General features: G+C 29.3%; 2 protein-coding genes across 5 annotated transcripts in view; one reads left to right on the forward strand and one right to left on the reverse strand.

Annotated features, from left to right (window-relative positions):
* LOC117168006 (serine proteinase stubble-like) overlaps window positions 1-18,530 on the forward strand; it is a 207,070-nt gene extending 188,540 nt beyond the window's left edge. For all 3 annotated transcript variants that reach the window (XM_033353316.1, XM_033353315.1, XM_033353317.1), the window contains exons 3-9: window positions 2,671-3,602; window positions 5,943-6,208; window positions 8,086-8,356; window positions 9,545-9,993; window positions 11,563-11,860; window positions 16,647-16,772; window positions 16,844-18,530. In XM_033353316.1, coding sequence (XP_033209207.1) covers window positions 2,671-3,602; window positions 5,943-6,208; window positions 8,086-8,356; window positions 9,545-9,993; window positions 11,563-11,860; window positions 16,647-16,772; window positions 16,844-17,002 — 2,501 coding nt within the window. In that variant the 3' untranslated portion in view covers window positions 17,003-18,530. The remainder of the gene's footprint in view (window positions 1-2,670; window positions 3,603-5,942; window positions 6,209-8,085; window positions 8,357-9,544; window positions 9,994-11,562; window positions 11,861-16,646; window positions 16,773-16,843) is intronic.
* A 5,916-nt stretch (window positions 18,531-24,446) lies between these two features.
* LOC117167416 (mucin-17-like) overlaps window positions 24,447-27,773 on the reverse strand; it is a 21,948-nt gene continuing 18,621 nt past the window's right edge. For both annotated transcript variants that reach the window (XM_033352323.1, XM_033352322.1), the window contains exon 9: window positions 24,447-24,638. In XM_033352323.1, the coding sequence (XP_033208214.1) occupies window positions 24,499-24,638 (140 nt within the window). In that variant the 3' untranslated portion in view covers window positions 24,447-24,498. The remainder of the gene's footprint in view (window positions 24,639-27,773) is intronic.

The raw sequence follows: 27,773 nt of genomic DNA on the forward strand, positions 1-27,773 counted from the left end.
AGATTGAAGAAACCGGAAAAAGTTAGTGAATCATTTTTTTTTAAATAATTGTTCTTATAATTCTTATGGAGGAATAGAATTCTTAAATACTTTAATTCAATTTTAATTTTAATGGTTGATTTCTATCTTTTTTTATACATAAAATTGTATTGCCAGTGCTTTAATTTTATTTCTTTTATAGCTGATTGCTCTAAAATTAATACTGTCAAACTCTAAAGGATTACATTTTTAGACTAAAATTGTTAAGGTCTTGAAAACCTTGCATTTTATATTTAGGTATTCAGTAAAAAAGGCTTAAAAACTAAAAATTAAAAACGAATTTTATAATAATTAAAAGGTAAAAATAAAAGGTTGTACTTGGATGGGGGGCATCTTTCTGCAAATATCTGGTTTATCAGCTTTAAATCTGCTTCATCTTTTAAATAATCATCAACACAAAATTCAATTTTCGAATAAAATTGATGAAACATTCAATTTCGAAGGCTTTGAATATATTTTTTCGATTTTGAAAACTACTGTTATTTATTGCGGAAACAACAAACATTAAAATCAATAAAAGTCCAGTCAAATCGTTTAAATCGTAGTTTGTCTTTTTAATACATAACTTTTTGACAAAATGTTCCCATTGAAATTTAAAGAAAGAAAAAAAAATCCTAAAAAAGAAAAGAAAAAAATGACAAACTAGTAAAGAAAAATGATAAGACAAACAAAATCCACTGCCTTCTCTTGTTTATTTCTTTCGTCTTTTCTATTTTTAATAGGCAGTCAATGATCTGCCGGTATTAGCAAAAAACTTCTCCGCTGGAACCGGCAATAAAGTTCTCTATCGGTACATTATTACATAACGTTATTATACATTATTCCACTTTCATTACATTCTTTATTACATTTTTATTACTTTATTACATTGTTATTGTTATTATGCATAAGATTATTCTTGTGACCAGTCATAGAGCTGCCATCAACAATATTTTTGAGGACAGCCGGAATGGAGTGCCTTCCCGCCCCTACGAGACGTTGGAAAGGGGAAGGAGTTGACCAAAATTATTTTTTTGACCAGTTACAAGTGTTCCTTTCCCGCAAGACGACACTTTGGAAAGGGGTATTGGTTTAACGAACATTCTTTGTGACCTGACACAGGGATCCCCTTGCACCCCCACGAGAAATAAAGTGGTACGAGGTCAACCCCTAATAAATAAATACCTCCTTCGGTATGCTAAAAATGGGTTTTTCTACCGATACCGACAGGGAAATTTTTTGTAAGAAGAGCATCGAAACCACGATGCTCTCTTCTTGACACATTCGAGAATCAATATGAAGTCTCGGCTGTCAGGAAAAGAGAGCATCGTGGTTTCGTTGCTGTTTCTACATGCACGAATATTTTTATTTTATTTTTTTCATTTTTTTCTTGCTAAGGGTGGTGTATGAGTGACCAAAAATTGGTGATTATTGTTCACAAATTTTGTTGTGAGGATTTGAGAATACTGAAAATAAAAAAGACGAAAGAGAAAAAAGAGAAGGAAGAGGATTTTTTTGCTTGCCTTCTCATTTTTCTTTCTTTTATTTTGAACCGAAAAATACATTTTTTCACTTTTCTTTTTTAGGAAAATTTTTTAAACTTTTTTCAAGTTTAAATAGGAACATTTTATGGTGGTTGTCCAGATTTGGTCGTTGAGTTCTTGGTTTTATTTTCAGAAATTCTCGACATTAATTTGATTATTAGATGTTAAATAAAATTTTTAATTTTATTTTAATCTTCTTTAAATTTTTTTCATTTTAATAAAATTTCGAATAACTTTACCTTAATTTTTCAAGGTACAGCTCAGTTGTGAAAGTAATTTCAATAACACAAAAAAAAATCTAGCACATTACTTCAAAGTGAATGGTTGACTGAATATTAAAAAAATTAATAAAAAAATATAACTGTTGTATCAAAATTCTAAAAAAAGCTTATTTCTGCGATTAAATTCAGAATGAATTACACGAAGGTGAGATTCGAAACAAAGTAATTATAGATTCCTTGCAGACCAAATTTTAAAAATAGTTTATTATAAACTGAAAAAGAGCTGTTTTCGATTTTGGAATTGGCAGTCGTCTTGGACTTCTTCAAAAATTGTGAAGGTCTAATATAAAAACAAAAGTTCTTTAAGATACACTAAAGTATCTGGCGAATTTGAGGACGATTTCTTTGAAAATTGTAAGAGCAGAGCAACTTAAAAAAATTAACTAGCCGCATGAAAAGTTTATCAGCTGGTGGATAGAACATTATTTTATCCATTCACGAATTTTGAGGAAGAAGAATTCATAACATAGCTATTACTATTTTCAATTTTAAAGAAACCTGTTACTTCTTAGTGAATATCTTTGAATGTATCTGTTATGTTATTCATCTCCGGCATGTCCAGCAAGTGCAATCAAATACTGGTTGTTGTTAGTAATTTAATTATTAAATTATTGTTTATTTAGTATCATTATTTTGTATGAAAATATAAAAAACAGTAATGTGAGACTCAAAGTTAATAAAGAATATATCAATTCTTCGTCTTATTAAGATTTAACAGAGCAAGAAATGTTGAACAGTAGACCTTGCCCCAATATGCCTGAGGATCAACCTGATGGTTAGTAATTTGACCGATTATCCTAAAACTCTTGTTTAATTGTTTTTTTCAGGTTACAAAATCAGCCCGAAACCATGTCGGGTACCAAACTTGGCGGGCACAGAGGGCACCTGTATGTTCGTGTGGGAGTGCATCAAGTCAGAGGGTACACACGTAGGCGTATGTGTGGACACCTTCATGTTCGGTAGTTGTTGCGTCCACAACGCGACGAGTAATAGCATAAGTTCTCACAATCCATCCACCTCATCAAACACTCTGAGGCCGACCTTAGCCGAGGCCCTGTCAAGCGAATCGACGAGGCTGACGCTGACGTCTCTCTCGAGTTTGTCGCATCCTTCATCCAGCACAACGAGACCCTCGAGTCAAACTCCAGTGTCTCAAAAGCAAGATGTTATTTCCACTAGTCAGTTATCAGGGTCAGATGATCAAGTCGGAAGCTCCACAAGTCATCACACCTTGGGAACTTCCAGTCCCAGTCTCCACTCGACGAGACCTTTGAAACCCTTACCGATTAACTCGGGTCGACCTTTGCAAAAAAGGCCACATGCCAAGCCCACTTCTGAGCAAGAAGACAGGCTTCAAACTTCTAAGGTTCCGGGCCAAGATCCAGGATTCTGGGAGAAAAACTCACAAGATTCAAGAAGACCTCAGGAAGGCCATCCGGAGGCTCATGGACACCAACAAATGATGAAGACAAAACCAGAGTCTTCGAAACAGCGACCCAGTGGTGGACCGGGTGATAACTCTGGGTCTGAAGATCAGCAAGGATTCAAAGATAAAATAGAAAACAAACACAGCACTTTGTTGATTCGACTGCCGAACAAGAATCAGGGCTCGATTAAGGGCCAAGAACTGAGGCCACATAGGCCAGATTACAGTCAAAGGCCTTCGGAGTCGAGACCTGATGACAGCAAAACCGAAGAATCTGATCTCGCTGTCCAGGAGACGATGCATAGGCCAAACGTCAATTCTGTAGATGATAAAGTAAGCTCTTCTTCATTTTTCTTGTTATTGATAGATTTTTCACTATCAAGACTTGAAATCATTTGTAAATCTCTCATAAAATCAAGTTAAATCATTTTGAATCTTTTCAAATACCCTAAAAGCTTTTTGGTAAAAGTTGAAGTGCTTAAGATCCCCTGAACTTTATTGAGGTCCTCAAAAAGTTACTGGAAAACTCTTCAATCGTTTTAAGTTCTTTGGATTCTTTAAAACCCCTTAACATCATATAATTTCTTTTAAAATTCTCAAAGTACCGTAAAATTTCATTTGATTTCCATTTTCAATTCCTTTTAAATTTTAATTTATATTTCTTTCAATTTTTTAAAATGCCCGTAACTCTTCAAAATCTGTTGATCTGATAAAGCGTCTTGAAATCCCTTAGAATCTTATAATTTATCTTGAAAGCCTGTGACTCCCTGAAAATTAATTAAATCTCTTGACAAATATTTAATCTCTGTAAACCACAAAAATTACGGATTTTTGTGGTTTACAGAGAAAATTAAGTAAAATAAAGTAAAAACTATTAAAGTCTTTAATATCCCTAAAAATTAAAAAAAGCTTAATTCTTCTGAAATCCCGTAAAATTCAAGAAAATCATTGACTTTTTACATCATTCATTTTACAAATTATAATATACTAATAAAAAATGTTCAGGAGAGAAATATATCCAATTTATTGAAATATCAGATATTGCATATCACACGATTTAATGGAATGTGTAATATATTTGATTTCAACTTTTATCTTTTAATTTTTAGTTTATTTGTTAACTTTTTCAATTATGAAATCATTCAGTCTACTATGCGGAATTCCAAAATCTTTTAGTATAAAAGTTTAACATTTTAGATCTTCAGTTTTAAGCACATATTTTGAAAACAACGCATTTTAATTTTTTTATTCATAATTTCATTCATAATTGAGAGCCTTTATTCAATTTCAAATCCTACTCAACTGTTGTTTCAATATATAATATTTCATTTGTGAACAATTCAATTTAAACAATTTTATTGAAAATAAAAACAAAATTCTTCAGAATTTATCAACATTTGTCTTTTCTTGAATTAATTATAAATCAAATATTCAGAGCTACGCCATTTAAAACTGAATTTTTAAAAATAGAAACTCTTGAATCGTTAAAATTTCAGAGTATTGAATTTAAACATCGACCGTTACAATCTTAATTGTTCCATTTTTAAAATGTTCAATTTTTAAGTGAAAGGCCTGGATGTTGATTAAAACATTTTTAAAAAATCTAAATTTTTGGAGATTTTAAACAAAAAATTTAGAAGCTTTTTAAGAATTTTTATACGTTTCAGAAGAATAACAAATCTTTTTAAAAACTTGGAAAAACTTTTAATGGTTTTTTTTGTTTGATTAGTTTTATGAAAATATTTAAAATATTTTTAAAGATTACGAATAATTTCCAAAATTTCCAACAAATAATCTAGAAGATTATAGACATTTCCTTCAAGTTTCAAGCTCTCTAAAAATTATTTTAACATATTTAAAGTTTGTGGAAAAGTTTCAGAACTAATTTAAAATTTCAAAATATTTGACATTTTTAAATATTCACATGAAAAATTTAAATCACTTTTATTTTAGAAAATGAATTTTAAAAAGTATTCAAAAAGGTATCATAACATTTCAAAAGATTTCCGGCATTAAAAAAAAGAAACTGGAAGATTTTTAGGCAATTGTTTGAATTATGGAGGTTTTTTAAATACATTTAGAAAAAGATTCGAATTGCATTAAAAAGTACTTAAAAGTTCTGAAGCTAATTGAAAAAAATAATTGATGGTGTAAAATTTAATAAATATTTAAAACAAAATCTAGATTATTCCAAATTTCGAGAAAAATGTTGAAAACTTTAAAGAATTTTGAGACGTTTAATTAAATTAAATTAATTTTTTTCATTATAATTGAAAGTTTTAGTTTATTTTTAATTGATTGTCATATAGATTTAGGATTCAAATAAAAAATGGTTTTTGTTAAAAAAATGTCCTAAAATTTCTGATAAATTTTGATTATTTTTTATTTCAAAAAATCAATCTTAAGAAAATATTTTTAAATATTTAAAAAAATTTTAAAAAAAGCTATTTAAAAGTTCTGACAAAATTAGATTGATAGAAAAACTAACTAAATTCGGCAAGTGGTTTTCTGCAGTTTTTCTCTCTCCTGGCTAAACGTAAATAGTACAATAGTTTTTCAATCGTAGTTTTGTGATGCTTGAATAGACCAGCTTAACATAAAATAATAATAACAAATTAAAGAAAAAGGTTCTAAACCAAATGTACCGGAATAATAATTGGTTTTATTTTTTAGCATAATGTGAATAGTTCGCACCTTAGTTTAAATTTTATCCACACGGAACCACCACAGTGGGCGACAAAACCAGCAACTTCCAGTAAACCTTCCATAGAATATCCGAAGCCATATTTTTCTATAAAAACGTCAACATATCGACCGATTTCAATAAATGGAGAAATGGATGAGAGGCCCAATTTCGTATCGAAGCCAGATAGTCAAAATAAACCCACTAAATCCTCGACGACGCCAAGAACAACGTATTACAGCAGTCAGTCAACCAGGTATGTCACCCGGAATTTTATTCACTTGATGTGAAACCTTTACACTAAAAAAAAATACATTAAAATTCTTTCATAAGAAAAAGCACAGGTAAAATGCAGTAATTAATTTACTTTTTATACTATAGATTATAGTTAAATTCACCATTGTTCAATACACTATTCAAAAGATGTGCTTTCTGTAGAGAATATAAAAAAGTGGCCTGTGTGCATTAGGAAACTTCCGTCCTCGATAATTGAGAAAGCCACAGGCTTTTTATAATGAAAAGTGTCAAGTACTTCTTTCTTAGATTATTAAAATTTATGGTAATATAGAATAAAAAGCTTTAATTTATAAGATTGTCTACATTCTTTCCTAAAATTTATTAATTAATTAAAATAAGTGATGCTTATAAAAACTGCCGTACAAAATAAAAAAATACATAAATTACACTGCCGCTCAGGATATTCTCTTAAACTAGGCAATGAAAAAGTCGATCTAAGGGGCAATGTAACTTACGTATCTTTTTAGTTTGTACGGCAGAAAAAAGCTTAGCTTATTCTTGAAAGAAATAAAGGTTAATAGAAGAAATCCAAACTTTTGGTCAATTGTAAGAAAAGGAATTAATTTTTTTATAGTTTTACTTTTATAGGATTATTTCTATTCTTATTGCTTATAAAAAAGCTTGAACTTACATAATTAATCTTAATTTTAAGTAATCTACTATTCATATAAAATAGAGCTTGGAAGAATCTAACTTTTTATATTTTTATCTTCAAAGTTAATTTCAAGACCACTGCTACAATGTTTATTGAACGTTATTGTTTTGGTAAAAATTATATGGTTATTTTCTGACACACCCTTGTATTTAATAGTCATAATTTATTAACTATAGTTTTCTTGAAAGTAATAAACAGCATTCTTTATTTGAATGATCATAGATAATATCATAATTATAGGAAATTAAGACTCACACATTTTAAATCTAATTATAAAACCACATAACTTTCTGTTTATTTAAAATTGTACCATAATTGACAAAAACACTAATTAGCATACTTGAAATATAATTTTGAAGCAGATTTTTACAAAATGCAAATAAGCTAATGGTTTGTTAAAAAAAAGATTTAGAGAATGTAACGATTCGTTACATCATTAGCATACAGGGTAAATATAAATTTTCATATAAGACTCAATTCATTCCATTCACAATAAACTGGATTTCTGTAGAAGTCAAATCTGGATAGAGTAATTTGAAACAAAATTAGGAGTCTGTCAGAATTCACATTTTTCGCATGTCAAATTGACTTATTTTTATTAATTTGAACTTGATTGAAATATTTTTTAAGTAAACTATAACAAAAATGAGCCTTTGAAAGAACCCCTTATTTAATTCAAAATTAATCAAACTTTTATTCCTTTTTAGCCAGTTTTGGATAATTTCGAGTTCATTAAAGTTAATTTTTTGTTACTTATCTATTTTAATTTCTATGAAACTATAATCAGTATGTGATGTGTCTGAGATTCATTTACTAAACGTACACCCAATGCCAATTCAGTCTTCCTGTATTCAGTATTTAATATACGAACAGATTTGTAATCTCCTTAAATTAAATCAGTGACACTATTTTCTTTTAAAGTACCTGTATATGTAATCTGCGGATTTACCATTTTACACAAGATGCTAAAGTATCCCCTATCTTGGAGAATAAACCATACCAATATTGTATTATTACTTACTTGTTAACGTTTTAAACTATACTGGAAACATAGAAACTGCAGACCAGCATGCAGTTGTTACTAGACTGCACGTAGAAAAGCGCGCAAATCGTGAGATAGTCATAGTTTTACGACTATTCATAGGGCTCGAAGCAGCACTTAAAGCTTCTTTTCATTGTAGCGCAGCCGGATCTGTACCACAAACTGCTCACTGGCAAGTGACCACCGAACCCGCCTTTGTAACCAAGCAGAAGCCATCGTCTATAAAGCCGATAACAATTTTTGAAACCACTCGTCCTGCTGGATCTAGCTCTTATTTTTGGTCTGACAACAGTTGGACACCTCCAAGACCATCCATAAAACCTCATTGGACAGACCATCCCAATCTGATGCAAAATGGTCCCGAAAACTTTCCACAGAAGCCCAGTTTCAAACCAACGGAAACGCAAGAAGTAAGTTTCTCTATCATCTCAAGCTTTAATTTGTATATTTCTGAAGAAAAAATAATTGGAATTAGTAGAAAATGTTTGACACTATTGTGGGTTTTAGTCGATTGACAATGTTCTTCTTTTTTTATATGGTTTATTTACTTGATATTGTCTTATTTGACCTATTTTATTGACTATGTCTGCTAGGTCACTTATGGATCAATCCCCAGTTCTGTTCCTGGATAATTCTTATAAAAAAACTTTTTTACCGATGGCCTCCTTGGACGTTAATAGTCACTTACTACCTGTCCGGAAAAAACCTGATTGCTGCCCTGATAGCAATGCTTTCCAATTTAAAGCAAAGCAATAGTCTTATGAACTTTTTTTTCTTGCCTTCCATTTACGGAAAACTCGAGAAAATCTTCTGAGAACACTTCCGCCTGAAAACCATTCAGTTCGTTCGCCTTCCAAGGTCGTTCGCTTCATAGCTTCATTACCGTCTCGCGAAAGCAATATTCTTCGAAAACACCGCCAGCTCAACTTTCTATCAAGCCACGTCACACGATCAGAAAAACGGATCTTCTTAGCTCCTTAGTTCTTATCCTGGAAGATATTAATGCCTTTCTCTATTTACAACTCACATCTTGAGAAAAAAGCAAAAATTGACAAATCAGGAAAGACATTAATGTCGCCTACTGTACGCGGATTACGAGTTTTTGCGGCTTCCGAGATAACGCTTTTCACGAATCTTTAAAGCAATTCCATAACTTTCTATCATCCTGCTCGTAAAGAATAAGTAAGTGCAATGGAGAAAAGTATGTTTTGTTTTATGGTCTAGTGAACAAGAGAAATTTGTGTAAAGGGTAGTCATTAAGGTTACTTGAAATTGGTATTAGAGATGTTATTATCACTATCAACAATTCCAAAGAAGGATTTCATATGGATCTTTAGTAGCTTGGCAAAATAAATTAGGATTTAGTTTGTGGAATGAAGTCCTTTCTTTTGGATCCTATTTTAGATTTAATTTTAGAGCATGAAGCTAATGAAAATTAGTAGTGTTCTTCATTTTTTTCGTATTAATTTCTGTTGCAGGTTCTAAGTTCTTTGAACTTGGTAACATCTTTCTTTTTTTAATCCATATAATAGACATAAAATTGAACTTCCTGATTCAAGGAACACTTTTGACTAATTGCAGAAATTTTTTATCAACAGAATGAGTATCATAAGCCCTTTGGGTCAGCGCATTTCATAACAACATCATACAATGAAACGCCAACAAAACCACGTCCAACAAAGAAAACAACCACAACGACAACCACAACAACAACAACGACGACGACCACAACTACGCAACGACCATCCACAACAACATCTGTAACAACTACGAATCCAAAACCCCATTCAGAATCACCATTGAGGACAGGTTCTGTTTTGACCATACCAGCTGCTTCGGAAAATAGGGATATGCAATGTGGTATTCCTCCTCTTTTTCCAAGACCGGAAACTAGGATTGTTGGAGGGAAAGATTCTGCATTTGGTAGATGGCCATGGCAAGTTTCTGTTAGGAGAACATCGTTTTTTGGATTCTCTAGTACACACAGATGTGGAGGTGCTGTTCTTAATGAGAATTGGATTGCTACTGCTGGTCATTGTGTTGATGAGTAAGTTTTTTTATTATAATTTTTAAAATATTTGTTTTAACAGTTTTGTCGGTATTCTTAAAAGGATCAATTGATTTCTCTAGACTGTAGAACGGTCTATACCTTAAAGAATAACTTCGTAAAATTTTACCATTTAAGGTGAGCAGCAGAAAGTGACACATACTCATCAATGGTAATGGAAGTGCATTAATTGATGATACACTAGGTATTATATATAATTAATCATACTAGCATTGATATATATCTTCTTCTCTTTTAAACATTAAACGTTGTGTATTTGGTACTAGAAATAATTTCTGTGATACTTAAAAATACGTAACTATCAAGTAACATCTTTTTCTCTAATCATCATTGTTTATGTTCGAACAGTAAATCTTGCATATAAATCATTACTTATTTCTTAATCATAACCTTGTTTAGGAAAAAATACAAGATTTAAAACATTTACTTTCAGAACTGCGGAAGATTGTGAACAAATCTCTATTTGGTTTCGAGATAATATTATTTTACTTAGAGGACAAAATTTTTAATTACAGAAACAACGTTATTTATTGTTTACTGACGAGGGGCATTATAATTTTAGTTTCCAAATCTGTAAAGTTAAGAAAATCTTCTAAAAAACAAATTTGAAGTTCATATTTGTTACTTTTAAGTCTATAGTGCCTTTTGATCTTTGAGACGATGAAATCAAGAATGGAGTTTTAGATTCGGATTTTTTAAGACTAAAAATTACTTACTAGAAAGTAAAGAAATTCTTTTTCAATATTATTTATTCAAAAAAACGCTTTCTAGTATGAATTCCTTTGTACAAGTGGACATATTAATAACTTAAATTTAAATTACTGTTGAAATTAATAAAAAAGTTCAACAGCTTGGAAGACATCTTAAGAAAAGAGATAATCAAGAAGTACTGCTCGATATTACTTCCTATATAATTTCCCGCACATTTTCATATGCGAAGCTTTGATTTGAGCCGGTTCCGAAGTCAAATGGACCGTATTAGTGTCAAGAAGTCAATGGGAAAAAAATAACGTTCAATTAATTTACGAGATACAAAATATTCTTACTTTGACTTTGACTTTTTGTTCTCAATTTTTCCTGAATTTAATTTTTGCTATATTTTTATCTTCACTACTCTATTACTCCTTTAATTTCTTTTTATTATTTCTTCCTTGTTTTCTTCTTTAGAAAATAATGTACTTCCCACGTTACTTTATTTTTATTTAATGGTTTGAAAACACTCGTATGTCTTTTTCTGCTTCTGTCAACTGTAACTTCTTATTACAGCCTTTTTTATGTTACATCCAACATCACAAAATATTTAAGGTTAAGTAGCTCATCGCAGAAATGCGCATAATTTTAAATAGATTCTCCAAGTTCCAGGCGAGGATTTACCCCGTTTTCTAGCAGAATTTACCTCGTACTTTAGCCGACTTAACCCAGTACCCTAACGGATCTCATTATGTACCCTAGCCGATTTTACTCCGACTGTGGCCTACCTTGAAAATTCTTTAAAGATTAAATTGCCCTTATAAATAATCTTCTCTAACATCTTACTTTTCCTTTCAGCTTATTAATTTCACAAATTCGGATTCGCGTGGGAGAATATGACTTCTCATCCGTCCAGGAACGTCTTCCTTACGTGGAACGAAGCATAAGCAAAAAAGTGGTGCATCCCAAATACAACTTCTTTACTTTCGAATACGACCTTGCCCTTGTGAGACTTGAAAGTCCATTGACTTTTGCAGCACACATTTCACCCATTTGTTTGCCTGCTGCTGACGAATTATTAATAGGGCAAAACGCCACTGTCACAGGCTGGGGCAGACTTAGTGAGGGTGGAACATTACCCTCGGTACTGCAAGAGGTAAGAGAAAATGCCTTTTTTCATTAAAATGAAGAAAAAGATACAATCATTTTCATTTCTTGAATTATAAATAGTAATCGTAAGGATGATTGCCAAGAAGTGAACCATGTTAGACAATGACATTTTCAAAAACGTACTAGTGGTAGGTGAGCTAGGACGAGCCGCAAGTGAGTGTGCGAGCCAAAGATGAGTAGTGAAGAAATACATAAGTCAATAGATTCCCTCTCGACGATGATTCATTAGATATTTATATAGCAAATGCAAGAAAATTACCGTGTTTTCTATACCTGTGCAGTAGACCCTAAATGCCGCTTTTCAAACTCCTAAGTGTGTAATAGCCATGTATATCTATTCTGTCTAAAATTATGAAGTCATAGATGTAGAATAGCCATCACATATTATCTTATAGATACGTAATTGTTAGCTTCATAGTTATGACAAATGGCCTTCTTCATGCATTTGTAATATAGAATAGTTTTTTTAAATAAGGATGACCGAAGAATGTGTGGAAATATGAAACTATAAGAGGAAGGAATATATTTTTTATGGACATGCATTTTATACATTATTAAAGTTTGCAGGAATCCACATGACCTTTAGTCCCTTTGGTCCCATATCCTTTAGTCCCATGTCCTTGAGAAACATATCCATTAGTCCCATGTCCGTTAGTCCTATGTCCTTTCGTCCCATGACCTTTACTCTTGTCTTCTAATCCTATGTGCTTTAGTCTCATGTCCTTTAACTCCATTCCCTTCAGTCGCATATCCTTTATTCCAATGTCCTATAGTTATGTCGTTTGGTCATTTAGTTCTTTAGTTCTTTAGTCCAATGCCTTCTGGTTTCATGTTCATAAGTCCTATGTTCTTTAGTATCATCTCCTTTGGCCCTATGTCCTTTATTCCGATGTCTTTTATTTCCATGTCTTTTAGTACCATGTAGTTTAGTTCAATGTCCTTTATTTCGATGTCCTTTATTCCTATATCCTTTATTTCAATGCCTTTTATTTCTATGTCCTTGAGTCTCATGTCCTTTTGTCTCATTTATTTTGGTACTCTGTCCTCTATTACCATGTCCTTTTGTCTGATGTCTTCTAGTTTCATATTCTAAAGTCTCATGTCCTTTAACACTGTCCTTTAGTCCCATGTCCTTTAATCCCATGACCTTTAGTCATGACGTTTAGTCCCATATCCTTTTTTCCTATGACTTTTATTCCCATTGACTTCAGAACCATGTCCTTCAGTCCCATGTCTTCTATTTTTATCTCATCAAGTCCCATGACATTTAGTCCCATGCCTTCTAGTTTCTTCTCCTCGAGTCTCATGTCCTTTAGTCATGTCGTTTAGCCCCGTGTCCTTTACTCCCATGCCTTCTAGTTCCATGTCCTCAAGTCCCAAGTTCTTCAACACCATGACCCTTAGTCCCATGTCCTTCAGTCATGTCATTTAGTCCCATGCCCTTCAGTTACATGTCCTTGAGTTCTATGTCCTTTAATCCCATGTCCTTTAGTCGCATGTCCTTTAGTCGCATGTCCTTTAATCCCATGTCCTATTGTCATGTCGTTTAGTCCAAAATCCTGTTGTCCTATACCCTTTATTTCTATGTCTTTTAGTCCAATGTCTTCTTTTCCCATGTTTTTTGGTTTCATATCCTTTATTACCATGTCCTTTAGTCCCATGTTTTCTATTTTTATATCCTAAAGTCACATGTCTTTAGCCCTATGTACTTTAATCCGGCGTCCTTCAGTCATGTCGTTTAGTCCCATATTCTTATGCCCTATGTCCTTTATTCGCATGTCCTATAGTCCAATGTAATTTAGTTCCATGCCTTTTAGTCCCATGTCCTTTCATACCATGTCTTTAGGTTTTATGTCCTCTATTACCATGTCCTTTAGTCCCATGTTTTCTAGTTTTATATCCTAAAGTCCCATGTCTTTTAGTCCCATATCCTTTAATCCAATTTCTTTTGGGTCATTTCGTTTAGCCCCACGTCCTTTAATACCATGCCTTCTAATTCCATTTTCTCAAGTCCCAAATCCTTCAGTACCATTTCCCTTAGTCCCATATCCTTTAGTCATGTTATTTAGTTCCATGTCCTTTAGTCGCATGTCCTTTAATACCATGTCCTTTATCCCCGTGTGCTTTTGCCATATGCCAGCCCTTAAGTTCCATGCCTTTTAAAATACACAGGACCTTGATATGGCTTTAATCGTATGACAAAACAAAGAAATATTTGTTTAAATCTTTTTAAAGTATATGCAAAACAGATGACCATATTTAAAAAATTTTAGAAAGAAGACTGTTGTCACGAGCTATTTGATTTTGACTTTAGCGTTTCAGAAATTCATCCCTTTTTGTAGTATGCTAAACTAATATCGAACCCTGCCGGAAATTTTATAAAAGAAATTACTCAAAAATATTAATCATTATTAAAGCTTGCTTGAAATCAACGTCAATCAATTAACTTTTAACTAAACCATCTTTTAAATTATAAATTAACTAATTTAGCCCGCTTAATGAGTAGTTTAAATAATTATAAGAGTCCTATTATATGTTTAAACTTTACTAAATCGTGCTTTGATATAAGTACGTTAAGGTGATAGTTTTATTGAAAATGTATTATTTGAATGAAATATGGTGAATTAGTAGGACTTGAAATTGTTAATTTTTTGGCGATAATCCTTAAAATAATAATTAAATTTTTAATGATTGAATTGAAATATTTAAGTCTCTAAATTTCTATTTGGATTATACCAAAATGTACAAATTTGAACAATTCTATTTTTTAATGCTTATTTTAGGCCTGCTAACGATCCACTCTCTCCCTTTTGAAGCGTTTAAAATTGAGGTCTCTTAGATGGAAATATATAAAAAAAATTTTTCTTTAAATTAAAATTTTTTGAAATTATATAACTTTTAACTGGAAAGAAAAACTTTAAAAGTCAGCTAACTGAACCTGTTTAAATTCAATAAATTATTTATATTTATAATAGAAATTTTCTTCATTTAAAATAAAAATGTAAAAGATTGAATAATTTTAAATATAAGTCGCTAAAAGTTCAAAAATTTTAGGTTTAATGCCTTAAATATTTAAAAAATTAATTTGGAAGTTTATAAGATGGACCTTTTTGTAATATTTCAATTGGAATTTAAATTGAAAAAAATAATGGGTGCGCAATTTTAAGCTTACAATATTACATTTTTGTGAATAAATCGTTTGAAAGAGAAAAATTATGAACTAAATGTTAAATAATGCTGGATTGTATTACTTTAATTATAATCATCTTAGAAAGATCCGAATCGATTATGTTTGGATTATAATGTTTAAAATTTAAAAAATACGAGTTAAGAATGCTTAAATTGGATACAAATGTGAATTTTCTTTTTATTGTGAAACTTTAATTTTAAATACTTAATAGTTCAATCATTTAAAATTGAAGGTGCTTAAAATTTATAATATAAGTTTTCAACCTCGTAAAAGAGCCAGTTATAAGCAGTTGTGCGTGAAACTAAATAATTTTGAAAATAAATCTTTCAAAATCATAAAATTTTATTTCAAATTGATAGGAAGAATATTGCTAAATTGAAAACAATTTGTTTACATACAAATCTTTAAAAAATTTGCAATTCAAAAACTAAATTTTTCGGCTTGACATTTAAGTTATTCGAAATTAAATAATATTGGATCGCTGTATTTGAAAAATTTCAATAATCGCTTGATCTTGTAAAATTTGTAGTTTAAATTCTTAATAGTTTAATTTGTGCCATTAACCATTTAACTGTAAATAAACTAATTATTCAGAAAAACAAAAGGTCGTTTTCAAAATTCCATTTATTCAAAACAAATAAATAAAAAAGTACATTCGAGCGGTGTTATAAGTCTATAGATCGATAAATGAGATTCGAAAATATTATTACTTCTTAAGAAAAATACCGTCATGATTCGTCTTTTATCATAAGAATAGCCATCACAAATTAAAAAATTTTAAATTTCTAATTAACTTAAAATGTAGCAGTGAAAACCATAAGTGTTCTTATAGTACTTGCAAAAATAATGCGCTAAAACTAATAGATAATTTTTTAGGCATAAAGATTAATTTTAAATTATTTCAGTTTTTTGTTCCGAAATTCGAGATACAAAAAAACATAGTATGAATAAATTTGTGGAAGAACATTGTGAAACACATTGTGAAACATAAGATTATCCAATAAATATATATGATTTCATTTTTTGCGCTTTTAGTTTTTCCGTATGTCGCATATTTGAAGAAATTGAAAGAATGTTACTCTATTTTGATAGTTTTTACTTTGAATTGTCCATTTTTTAATATTTTCAATTTTAAGATTCTTTGATTTTGAATTGTTTTAACTTTTGCAATACTGTTCTCTTAAGTTGGAATTATTTCAATTTTTGGTTTTCGATTTAAAAAATATTAAATGTGACGCACTTCAAATATAGGGTCATAATCAGACAAACGATTTTAGAGAGAAGTGGTGACGAGCCGATAGGATTCCATCCAAACATCAATTAAACAAGTTTTATTTAATGAAAAATATCAAGTATAGAATTTCTCTGACTTCACCCATTTAGAGAGCGAGTTTTTATTGATGTAAAACGCTCATAAGCAGAAAATAGATTTTCAGATAATTAGGGACCTTTCTTTAGAGCGCGTGAGAGAACTTGTAATTTAAATTATAAATTGCTTCAAGAACTGGTATTGAAAAAGTAAATAACTAGAAAAATCTGGAAGATTGATTAAAGAATCCATATAAATGATTTACCTTTCCAGGTGTCCGTTCCAATTGTTAGTAACGACAGGTGTAAAGCGATGTTCCTGAAAGCTGGCAGACACGAATTCATACCCGAAATTTTCCTATGTGCTGGCTACGAAACTGGAGGCCAGGATTCCTGCCAAGTAGGTTTTTTTAAAATAAATTTTATTGAGAAAAATATAGAATAATCTTTAATTTATAATTATGATTTCAGGGTGACTCGGGAGGTCCTCTTCAAGTCCGTGGAAAGGATGGTCGCTATTTCCTGGCCGGCATTATATCCTGGGGAATCGGCTGCGCCGAAGCCAATTTACCAGGTGTCTGCACCAGAATTTCAAAATTCGTTCCATGGATTCTCGCCAACGTCGCTTAAATTCACTCAGACAAATCATTTTTATTAACAAAAAAGAACTACTTCTAAAGACTACTCTCTCCATCTATCACCCAAAGTCATTCAATTGTAATCCACTGATAAATATTTATTGACAGAAAGTCTTTCATTTCTAAGAATTTATTTAGTTTATGTTAGAATTTTCTCATCTACAAATTCAAAAACTTGACTGATGAACACACAAATTTATGCTAGTTAAGCCTAGTGTTGATCACCAAATGTCGTATTGCTCAACAAACACGGATGCGAAATTTGCGATTAATTAGACGATCGCTGTGCTTGAAATCAGAACGATACTTTTCTCGCACTGCGTTAAACATATATCATTGTAATATAGTAGCTGTACTGTTAAATTTAATAATGAACACTTCAAGCGAATCAAATGTCTGAATGTCTCTACGTAATTCGTCCTTGATTTTTCAGGTGAGAGCTAAAAAAGGAAATTCTAATTGAACTTTTTTCTTTTTAAACTCAAGGCTCTCGAAAAATACTTCCAAGAGGAAACCGCGAATTGTGATTTTTAATTCTGGTTTATGATTTTTGTAAAAGAAGCTCATTATCTGAGTATTAATTTTTAAAAACAGTAATATGCTCCTTTTCACCATTTTGGAATAACTCGATTTTGAAATATTCGCCACAAGTAATGTAGAGTTTGGTAAAAAAAAGTTTTGAGCCCGAAGATTGCGTGTTCGATTTTCGCTGCCGGGACTTTATTTATTATTTTATCCTTATTAAATTTATTAAAATGCTTTTAAATATAATTTCTTTTAATATTCTCCCAAAGAATATATTTAAAATGATACAATAGTAAATAATAATTTTTGAAATGATAATAATAATAATAGAAAGTTAATTAATCACTTAATTTTGGCAAAACAAAATGAAGTAGAAAAAAGTCAGTTTTTCGTGCAAAGAGGCATCAAAAACTTATTATTTGCATAATCTTTGAAGATTATTGAAGGAAGCTAATTGAAAGTATTTGAAATTATATCTACTCATTTTAATGGATTATTATGATTTCCAAAGGTCTTATGGAATTTCAAAGAATTTTCAAGAAATTCTAAAGAAATTTAGGGAATAAAATCAATTTTATTTCAAAGAATTTCTATGGTTCTCAACAATTAAGAGGGATATTGCAGGACCTTACACAATGCTGAACTATTTTAATTTATTTTAAAACATTGTAAAAACTTTTAACCGATTTAAAAAAATTTCACGGAATTTCAAACAATTTTGTAGGTTTTTCAAAGATTTTAAGGGATTTCAAAGAATTTTACAAGAGTTCAGAAATTTCATAGGCCCCTTAATTATTTCATAGGATTCACGGGATATAATAATATTTTAAGCTATTTTGAATATTTTCATGATTTTTTAAAGAGACTTAGGCAAATTTGAAAGATGTTTACATGCTTTACAAAAATGTTAAGGGATTTCATAGAAATTGTAAAGATTTCAGAGATTGTATAGGTTCTCCAGTGATTTTATAAGATTTTTGAAACTTTTAAAGATTTTAAAATATATAAACAGATTTTGAAAATTTTAAAGAGCCTTACAAAATTTAAAGAATGTCAAAAATTTTGTGGAATTTCTAAAGATTTCAAAATATTGTAGACAATTTCACAAGAGTTCAGGGGTAGCATAGGATCTTTAATTATTTGATATGATTCTTTAAAGAGATTTCAGAAAAATGTCAAATTTTTGTCTGGAATTTTATAGGACCTTTAGTTATTTTATATAATTTACGAAATTTTTAAAGATTTTAAGTTATATAAATAGATTTTTTAACATTTGAGAGATGTAAAAAATTTCAAAGAATGTCAAAAAATTGTGTAGAATTTCTAAAGATTTAAAAAAATTTCAAATAATTTTACAAGATTTCAGGGCTTTTATAAGATTCTTAATTATTTCATATAATTTACGGGGTTTTCAAATATTTTAATCTGTTTTGAAAATTTGCAAGATTTTTTAACGAGATTTATAATCGCTCTTCGTCTTTGGAATCTTTAGAATTTTGAGGGACTTCAAGGAATCTGTAAAGATTCCAGAAATTTTATATGACTCATGGTTATTTTATAAGATTTACAAAAATTTTCAAGATTTTCAAATATATAAACAGATTCTAAAGAATTTTAAGAGATTTAAAAAGTTTCAAAGGAAGTCAACGAATTGTGTAGAATTTCTAAAGATTTCTAAAGATTTGAAAGAATTTTAAAAGACTTCAGTGGTTTTATAGGACCCTTAATTATTTTATAGATATTTACGGCATTTAAAAATATTTCAAGCTATTTTGAAAATGTTCCAGATTTTAAAGAGATTTCGGAAAATTTTAAAGAATTTTTAGGATTTTCAGGAATTTTAAGGGATTTCGAAGAACTTGTGAACATCTTAGGAATTTTATAGGATATTCAGTTATTTTATACGATTTATGGGATTTTAAAAGATCTGAAGCTATATGAACAGATTTTAAATTTAGCGCATTTCAAAGAATTTTGTAGAATTTCCAAATATTTCAAGAGATTCCAAAAAATTTCACAAGATTTATTGGCTTTGAAGCAAATCTTAATTACTTGAAAGGATTTGCGGGGTTTTAAAAGATGTTATAGATTATAAGCTATTTTAACCAATTCCTAAGAATTTAAAGATATTTTTACAAACTTCAAGAGATTTCAAAATATTTAGTATGTTTTCCAAATATTTTACCCTCAAATTTAAAGATTTTCTTGAGACTTTAGAAAATAAATTTAATTTGATTAAACTTAAAGAAATTCCTAATGATCCCAAAAATATAAATTTTGACAGGTACCTCAGACTGTACTACTTCGGTTTCATAACCGGAATATTGAGTGTTCGACATAAAAAAAATTATTATTAGATTTTTGTAAAAGGCCACCTTTTTCAAAAAACCTCGCTTGTAATTTTAATATCAAATATGATTGGTAGAGATTGCAAAAATCCAATAAGATTAATGCAAAATACATTTTTCTACGAGAAACATGATAAACTTAAAAGAAAGCCTGTTTTTGCATGAAAAACGGCATTAAACAAATTATTTTTTGCATAATTTTTGAAGACTATTAAATTGAATCCCTATTTACGAGGAAAAAAATTAATGAAGCTATAAAATTATATTTCTAAATGAAAAAATGAATACATAAGAAAAGTTAGGCAGCGAAAATCGAACATGCTACCTTAGGACTACGAATCCGAAACGCTACTGCCTGAAATACCAGCCGCTCAGAAGTGTTTTTTCCCCAAACTTGATGTGTACTTTCACAAATATTTCAAAGTTCATTTTCACGAATACTGGAAAAGCACAATTACTGCGTTGGCAAATTAATACTCACATTAAGAGCTTTTATTTTAAAACTATAAACCAAAACTAAAATCCACGATTGGCATTCTACCTTTCTTAGAATTACAGAAGAAATATCAGAAAATAATTGATGTGTGCCAAGACGTATCCAATTCGAGGCCCAGAACTGTATTTATTTATAAATACGAGTAAGATGAATAAATAATATATTCGCATAGCGTTTAATTTAGGTAACATGAAATAATGTAATGGAACTTGTAGGAGTCACGAATTGTTATTTTCGTGTGTCATGCAGGAATTAAAAGAATTTGCAGAAATGATACTGAATTCTACGTTTTCGGTAAATGGAAAAAATCTTTTTTCTTTATTAAAACTTTTTCTTATAAAAATATTGAAAATTTCAGTTTACCGTAAAATTAGAATTTCTTACTGTACAGCAAGGTTTTGTAAATGCTGAACTCTTGCCCGAGACGTTCGTCTTTAATTGTGGATAATTTCCCTTATTTTAGCTTCATCGACTCTTGGAAACGGGACTCGGTTCGTGGTTTGCGATTTCATGATTTATCATCTTGACGCTACTTTTTTTTTTATTCACACGAATTTTTGTACAGAGCACAATGAGCATGCATGTGCGCATGTATATGTATATGTGCATTTGATATATAGGAAGAAACTCTTACTTTTATAAATATAAATATAAATATATATATATATATAATTATTTATAGATCTTAGTCCTATTATTTATAACTATAAGTATTGTGAAATAAATACAATTTTATTAATTTTCGATGCCTTATTATGTCCTGCTGTGTAACAATTTATACCTTTAAGATCACCTTTTCATAGAAGGTTTCAGATTATTTTTTTAATCATCTGTTTTATTTTTAGTGGTTTGCAGGCTTGATATTATACACCTCCGCCACTATTTTTTTAGAAGATTTCAAGATTTTAAGGATTTTAAGCTGTTTTCAAAGATTCTGAAGACTTTCAAGAGATTTCACAAATTTCAAGGAATTTCAAAGAATTTCCATTTCAAACGTTTCCAGAACATTTCTTTTTAAAGAACTTTAGAGAATAAGTTTAATTTAATTTTCTATTCAAGGGGTTTTCAAAGATTTCTACTTATTCTAACGGACTCTTACGATTATATTTAATATATTGTATCAAGGATTCCAAAGAATTTAAGAACATTTAAAAACTATTAAGGAATCTCAAATAATTTTTTAGGTTTTCCAAAAATTTCACAACATTTAACGGATTTTATGGGACCTGGAATTATTCCTAAGGATTTGAAGGATTTCAAATGATTTTAGGCTATTTTCACCAATATTAAAGAATTTCAATAGATATGAAAAATTTCACGTAATTTTGTAGGATTTTCTAAAATTTCAAAGGATTTCACAGAATTTCATAAGATTTTAGTTATTTTGTATAACTTTCAATTGTTTAATAAGATTTACGGGATTCCACTTAATTCAATATTTTAAGCTACTTTACCAAATTTCAAAGTATATCAAGATAGGTCTGCAAACTTTAAGGGATTTGAAGAATTTTGGCAGCATTTATAAATATTTTATGCTTGATTTTAAGGGATTTCTAAAGAACTTTGGAAACTAGATGAAGGCACATAAAGTTTCCAGGGATTTCTAGCCTTTCAAAATATTTCTAGGGTTTTATTAAACTTAATGAAATTTATATTGAAAGAATTTTAATTAATTTCTAGTTATTTTGATAGATTATTGCGTTTTCCAAATATTTCAGTGTTTTTCAAGAAATTTCAAAGAATTTTGTACAATTTCCAAAACCAAAATTTCAAAGACTTTCATGAGACTTACAACATTTCAATGGGCTTCAAAGAATTTTTTAGGATTTCCAAAGATTTTAAGTGATTTCAAAGAATTTTACGAGATTCAAGGTATTTTATGGGATTTATAATTATTTGAAATTACCTACAGAATTTCAAAAGATTTTAAAGATTTTAAGCTATTCGAATACATTTAAAAGAATTTTACAAGATTTAGAAAACTTTGTGGAATTTCAAAGAGTTTTACAAGATTTAAGTTTAAATTTTTTAAACTTCTGTGTTTAATTTTTAGTTTTTATGTTTAAAATTTTTTTTTGTTATTACGTAGTAACAAAAAATTTCTAGAGATTTGCAAATATAAAAAGGAATTTCAATGAATTTTGTAGGATTTGCAGACTCCAAATACTTTTAAGAGATCTTAACAATTTCAAGAGATTCAAAAACATTTTGTAAGTTATCCAAAGATTTGAAGGGTATTTAAAAACTGTTACAAGATCTAATGGATCTTATAGGACATCCGTTTCGAAAGATTTACGGAAGTTTAAGCTATTTTAACAGATTTTGAAGAATTTAAACAGGTTTGATAAATTTTAAATAATTTTGTAGGATTCTTTAAGATTACAAGGGATTTCACGGAACATCACTAGATTGAAGTGATTTTATTGAAACTTCAATTATTTCAACTGATTCACGGGATTTTAAAAGTTTTAAACTGCTTGAACAAATTCCAAAAAAATCCATGATATATCTACGAAAATCAAGGAATTTCAATGATTTTGTTAGGATTCACAAATATTTTATGCTTAAATTCATCAGATTTCTACAGAACTGTGGGAAGTAAATCAAATTAAATAAAATTCAAAAAATTGCCAACAATTCCAAAAAATTTATTTTAGTTTTTAATAACATTTAATTTTTTGTGCACGTTTCACTTAGAGCGAAGTAATAATTAATGAAATTTAACAAATATAATCGTTTAAAAAACCTATTACTGTGTAAAATTCATATTCACTCATAGAAATACTAAATAGCTGCGGGTTTTCTCTAAAATTTCATACATTTTTTAACTTTTCACTTTAAGCGAGGCAAAAGTGAATGCAATTTATCAAAATAATCATTTAAATAAATTACGATTGTTTTTAACTACCTTCAACAATATTAATTTCAGATAGTTATGGTTTTCTGAATTGTTTGGCTTTGGCTTTTTGGCTAATTTTTTTATAGTCTATGACTGATTGTGAAAAAATTGAGGGTCAGCTTGAAACACCTATTGTTAGCATTTATTTTTTTGTGAATTTAAACAAATTTGGAGTCGACATACATGAACATTAAAAAAAAAATTCTGGACCACCCTAGACCAAGTGGACTTGCTATACAATCATAGAATTTTCTCATGTCCCCCGCCATAAAAAAAGCGGTCCACGTGGTTTATGGATGGCCCCTTATTAAATCTGATTCAATAACTTTAAATCTTCTAAATTCTATTAAAATCTCCTAAAATCCTTGAAAATTTGTGAAAATTCTTTATTATCACATGGAATTATTTAAATTCCTTAAATATCCTGTGCTTTTTAGTAAAATTTGCCAAAATCTTATCAAACTCCTTCAAATCTGTTAAAATCTTTTAATTTAATTGTTTCAATTACTCTCAAAAATCGTTTGGAATTTCTGAAAATCTTTGGAAATCTCGCTAATAATTCCATAAAAATTACGAAATTATTTTAAATACCTTAAAATCCCGGACAACCTATGGACCAATTCTAAATCTTTTTGTAAATCTTAAAAACCTTTTGTAATCGCTTAAAATCTCTTTCGCTGTGACAATAATTATTATAAGTTTTTGATATATACAGTGCCGGATCATGGGGAGGGCTTGGTGGTGCTGAAGCACCGGGCCCCACACTAGTGGGGGCCCCCTTCTTCCCAAGAAAAACATATAATATACAGTAAAATAACCCGCTTATGAACAAAAATAATAAAGTCCTAAAAAAAATTTTAGTGAAATTTTTTCAATTAAATTTTTGAATTTTTTTATCATGAACTAATTTTAAATGAAAGTAAAATGTTAAGTCCAGCCGCCTTAAAGGGGCCCCAACGTTATTTTAGCTCCGGGCCCCGAAAGGTCTTAATCCGCCCATGGATATATAGAATAAAAGTATTAAATCTTGCGGAAGAAGTGGTGAGGTCTTAAAATTCTTCAGGAATCTTACAATGGCGGGAAGAGGGTTCTCGAATTTCAAAAATAATCCTCCCGTAATTAATGGACGTTCCACAATCAAGTTTTTCACTTATCATATTTTTATTTAAAAACTATATTAAAATATTCTTAGTTAAATTGTAGCACATTTTCCGTTTAAATTATAATATCCTTGAGTTGAGAGGATCGTCGATCCGACCAGCAATTAGCGTGACTGAGGTCTCTGTGTCGATGATAAAATAGAGAAACGGATGTTCAGCAACAAAAGACACAGGACCTGCCCTTTCCAGGAGACCATTGCCTATAAAATTCAAAGTAGTGATTATTAGACCCGTTATAATGAAATACTCAAAGTTAGTAACAGGTGTCTCGGTTGATCACTTTAGCAAATAGTAAACACTTTAAGAAAGGTTTTTAATACTTTTAGACTGTGTGGAGTGCCGTTTCTGTGGAAAAACATTATTACTGCTATTATAAGATAAATGTGCAGTTGAACTTGGAAGAGAGAAGGAAGGATACAATTTCCATCTTGTTGATTCTGTTTTAAAAAAAATTACTGCTTTTTTAAATCTTGACAGGTGTAGTTGTTTATAAGTAATTATTGCAAAGATTTTCCTGCCTTTCAAAAATAAAAATAAATTTAAAAAATATTTAAAACTACATTTTAGACCACGGTGAAGCTGAATCAAGTTAGATAAAACTTTCAAGTAAACAGGATTTTTTTAATGGTAATATGGCCTGCTACGAACTTTTTGAAATGAAATGAAATGAATGCTTTTTGAATAAACTCGATTTTTATATTTAAATGAAAAAAGATAATTTTCCTCGAAAAGGAAACAATCCTTGGACAAAAATAAATAAGAGGAAATAAAAATGAGACGACAATCAAACAAATACCCTTCATTCTCTTTTCGGATTTATTTTAACTTTTTTATTTTTATTATTATTAAATCACCAAAAAAAACATTTGTAAATCATGTTCACCAACGTTCCGTTATTCATATAGCAAACGTATCCAGGTAAAAAATTGTTGATAATGATACTGTATGAGTATTGAAACGTTGATGAATATTATTCCCAAATGTTTCTCTTATTGTCATTTGATAATAATAAAAATAAAAAAGACGAAAGTAATAAAAAATAGAAGAAGGGGGATTTGCTTGTTTGTCTTTTAATTTTTCTTTCCTCTGTTTTATTTGTATATAAATTTTATTTTTATTTTTTAAGAAAACTTTCTTTTATAATTATATTTTAGGTTTATTTCTAGAAATTCTATACTATAATTGATTTTCTTTAACATAAATTTTTAAAATTAAATATGATTGGGGACCGTTGAAAAAATACGGAACTCTTTTAGGGAGTGGAGGGTTCACTCCGGACGTTCAGCTAATGTTTAAGTTACATAAACTTACTACAGAAAAAGAGTTATAAGGGGGGGGGGGGGTAACAATTCTCCGCAAAAAGCGTTAAGTATTTTTTGAACCGCCCCTTGTTTGTTAATCATGCATATTTTTAAATGAAAATAATTATAGGAGCCTTTCTTGAAAAAACTCGATGTTTGTACTTAATCACTAAGAAATTCAAAAATGTTTATAAGATTATATGGTAAATAATAAATAACATCTTAAAAATATATTCTTTGTTTATTGCAATTTTACGCAATTCTGTAAACATTCTGAGATAGAAATAAAATTATTAAGATAAGGGAAGGATATTTTATTTACGGGCATTGTGAAATATCTCACTTTATTACTTCATTCCATAATAATTAAAAACACAAACATAATTCTTTCAGAAAGAACTTCTCCGATCATTTTAATTTTCATCTCGAAATATACGAGAGGCGACAGACAAGAACAGTGAAAGAAAATCTCAGTTGATACTATTATTCTTATCATTATTTCTTAATTTCTGGGTAATTAAATACAAAGTTAAGCTTTTTTTAAAAACTCCCAGCGGATTATTTTTATTTTTACCCTAAAATATTCGTTGGCTGTGATGCAAATTTAAGAAAAGAAATGTACTTTTAAAAAGTTGAACAAATATTGACAATATGATCTTATGGAAATTTCTACATTTCTTAGAAAATAAGTACAGAAATCGATCTTTTTCAAAAAGATATATCACCATGAATAATAAAAAAATTCCATTATTTTGCATCTCATTTGATGCTTATTAGAAGCTTTAAGATCCTAATAAAGAAACTAAATATTTGTTCCAAATGGAAAAAATCCAGAATGTTGAAGAAGGCTGAAAATATAATTACCGAAACAGAAAATTTTCGAAAAGGGAAATTTTCTGAAAGTTTAAATTGCTAAAGATAAAAAACTACAAAAAATATTTCTCAACGAAATTGAAATATTTCGAAAATTAACATTAACGGAACTAGAAAAATTCAGAAATTTAAAATACCGAAATTGTTAAATTCACGAAATTTTTCATAAACTTCCGTATATGAAATAAAATATTACTCTAACAAATAGAAAATATGAAATTTGGGGCGGGGGATTTACTAATATCGATAATTTACTAATTTTGGTAATTTGAAATTTATGAATTTTCCTAGTTTCATTAATTTTCGTTTTCAAAATATTTGAATTCTGGTTTTCAATCCTTTTGGTAGTTTTATTTATCTTTAGAAATTTAGAGCTTCAGAAAATTTTATTTTTCTCTTAAATTTTACTGTTCACTTATTACAGTTTCAGTATGTTTAAGCATTCATTTTAACATTTATTACAATTACCCAATGAACAATGAATAATTCATAATTAATGAGATATTGGACATCTACCATAATTTCAATGATTTAAAATTTTTTAAATTACACCAATATCAAATTAGACGTTTTCTAAATTTAACAATGATTAATTTTAAATACTTATAATTTGATTATTTTAGGTCTTACATTACAAAAATTTGTATTCTTAAAATTTAAAAAGATGTAAAGATTTATTATTTTTTAATATTTCGCCTTTATTAAGTCAAATATGTTACAACATTTACACAAACTTGATGGAATCGTACAATTATATTCTATTTACTGAAAAATGAGAGAATTTTAGCTTTAAATCATTGCAAATTAAAAAATTTTAAATCTAAATATATCCCAATTGTAAAATTTTGAATTTCATGGCATAAATTTAGTGTTGAACCTTTTCACTGGTAAAATAATGTAAGTAAAGTTAAACAATTTTGATTTAGAATTATTTAATATTAGTTATAAAAAATTTGAATTACAAAAAATTTGGTAAATTTTTCAAGTATTTCGGATATGGAAAACAGATACCGAAGATTGTTAAGACAGCAAGTTTGAAAAATTGTTGCCAGAAAATTAAGTTTGCCACCTAATCTTTAAACCATATAATTATTTTCATACTACCATTAATTACAAATTTTATAAAAGAATAAATAATTGTTTTTTTAATAGAAATTCTTA

Source organism: Belonocnema kinseyi, chromosome 2 (genome assembly GCF_010883055.1).
Source record: "Belonocnema kinseyi isolate 2016_QV_RU_SX_M_011 chromosome 2, B_treatae_v1, whole genome shotgun sequence".
In the NCBI taxonomy this organism is placed as follows: Eukaryota; Metazoa; Arthropoda; class Insecta; order Hymenoptera; family Cynipidae; genus Belonocnema; species Belonocnema kinseyi.